The following is a 2088-nucleotide window of genomic DNA, read 5'->3' as shown; positions in this document are numbered from 1 at the left end:
AATGCATTTTCCTAATTTCCTCTTCAGTTGGAAGCTGGTTTGTTCTCTTCCACAGAATTCTGTTGCTGATGGCATCCGGTATCTTGCATGGACAATTGTTAATAAATACATGTACTATTTTGATGATGGTTATGGTAGTTCTCCAAAAATCATCTCCATACATTAGAACTGTCTTGACGTTCGTACTGGATAGCCGACTCGTCGACCTGGACTCGAACCTAGGCCTTCCACGTGACAGGTGGAGATACTCACTATCGCATAATCGAGGATGAACCTCCGACTGTATGATTTATCCTTATCGAATGATAGATCAGGTTTAAGATAATTACAGAAGCTCTAATGGAGAAGCCAATTGTCATTAATTGATAGTTTTTTATTGTAAAAAGAGACGAACTTGAAAATCCTTCTAAGTTGATTGATTAGATTTTCAACACACAAATGTGAATAATACATATGTTCATAGAATCAAAGAAATTTTTACATAAACCTATGTAATCCATCCAAATAAATTAGGAATTTTCTCTTTTTGAAAATATCGTGCTACTTAACACTCGTCAGCAAGGTGTATCTGTAATCTTGAGGGAAGTGATGCTCCCAAACGGGTTCGATCCTGTGTCACTCAACTTCACAGTCAGATACATTACCACTGAGCAATCCGGGGAGAGACTGACTTCCTGACGAGTGCCAAGTAGCACGAAACCTATGTCCAGGGCTTCTTGTTGACTAATTCCAACCACCATCTTATCTCAACATAGTTCATTCAATATCAAGTCACCTAGACTGGTAACCCCATCGCAACTTAGTCTATAAGATTTGATTTACAATTAGAAGGACCTGAGATACATAATATTGATCACCATCCAATGATCAATCAATTGGAGTTCAACCATGTCTGTTGTGAGATAACAACTCACTGAAGACAATTGGTGAACGGTTGCTCAATCTTCGTGGATCGGTTGAAGTTAGACATTAAGTGATCTATCGGTTAAGGGCTCTGGCTCGAGACTGGTAGGTCCTGGGTTCGAATCGCACGAGTGCGGGATCATAGATGCGCACTACTGAGGAGTCCCATAATAGGACGAAACGGACTTAAAACAGTGCTTCCAGGTTTTCCATGGTGATCTAGCTTCAATTGACTCATGATTTCAACTTTAAAAAATACTGAAATCTCCCCAAAAACCCCTTCTAATTTTAAATAAGTATATTTCTATTTGAATAAAACTATTATACTTAACAATTATTTCTTTTGCTTTGTTTTTCCAGAAATGATTAATCCCCCTCCTGAAACGAATTCCAATTCAATGTATATGAATAATAAAATTGCAAAACTCAATAATGAACAGACATCTTGTTCACAAGCCATCAATATACCTAATGTTACTAACGATAATATGACCATTACTATTGATAATAATAATAATAATGGTAATAGTAACCATGTCCAACAATCTACAAGTCCAACTGAACTAGACAAATCTACCATTATCAATGATATAACCTATGAGAATTATGAGAATAGAACAAATTTAATTGTAAATTATTTACCACAAACAATGTCACAAGAAGAAATGAGAATATTATTTTCAAAAATTGGAAAATTAGCTAGTTGTAAATTAATTCGTGATAAATTAACAGGTAAAGATAGAAATTTTTTGATTAGTTGAGAACATGAATCAGTTACCATGGAAAATTTGGAAGTACTGGATAACTGGTTAGTCCTATTAGAGGGATTCTTCAGTAGTGAGCATCCACGATCACGTCTCACGAGATTCAAATCTAAGACCTATCGGTCTCGTACACGAACGCTTAACCTCTAGACCACTAAGCCGATATCTTACGGTGTTAATGATGTCTAACTTCAACCAATCCACGAAATTGAGCAGCTGTTCACCAATTGTCTTCGGTGAGTTATTATCTCACAACAGACCAGGTTGAACCCCACTTGTCACTGGTTCTCACTAGAACTGCAAGAAATACTTCTTGAAGTCGGTCACTAGTGAGCATATGTTGATTAATATCAGAAGGGGTTTTTGTGGATATTATAGTAATTTCAATAGTTGATTCATGATCTCAACTATTAAAATTACT

At 36.1% G+C, this 2088-nt stretch overlaps 1 protein-coding gene across 1 annotated transcript in view; it reads left to right on the top strand.

The window, feature by feature from the left end:
• Positions 1-1553: 1553 nt before the first annotated feature.
• Positions 1554-2088, top strand: part of Smp_175930 (elav (embryonic lethal, abnormal vision,drosophila)-like protein) — a gene marked incomplete at both ends in the record, with an annotated part of 46178 nt that continues 45643 nt past the window's right edge. Inside the window, one exon of the mRNA XM_018799857.1 lies at positions 1554-1635. Coding sequence (XP_018653728.1) covers positions 1554-1635 — 82 coding nt within the window. The remainder of the gene's footprint in view (positions 1636-2088) is intronic.

This window comes from Schistosoma mansoni, chromosome W (genome assembly GCF_000237925.1).
Source record: "Schistosoma mansoni strain Puerto Rico chromosome W, complete genome".
NCBI lineage: Eukaryota > Metazoa > Platyhelminthes > Trematoda > Strigeidida > Schistosomatidae > Schistosoma > Schistosoma mansoni.
Note: the sequence above shows the minus strand (reverse complement) of the source record. Positions and strands in the feature narration are given on the sequence as shown.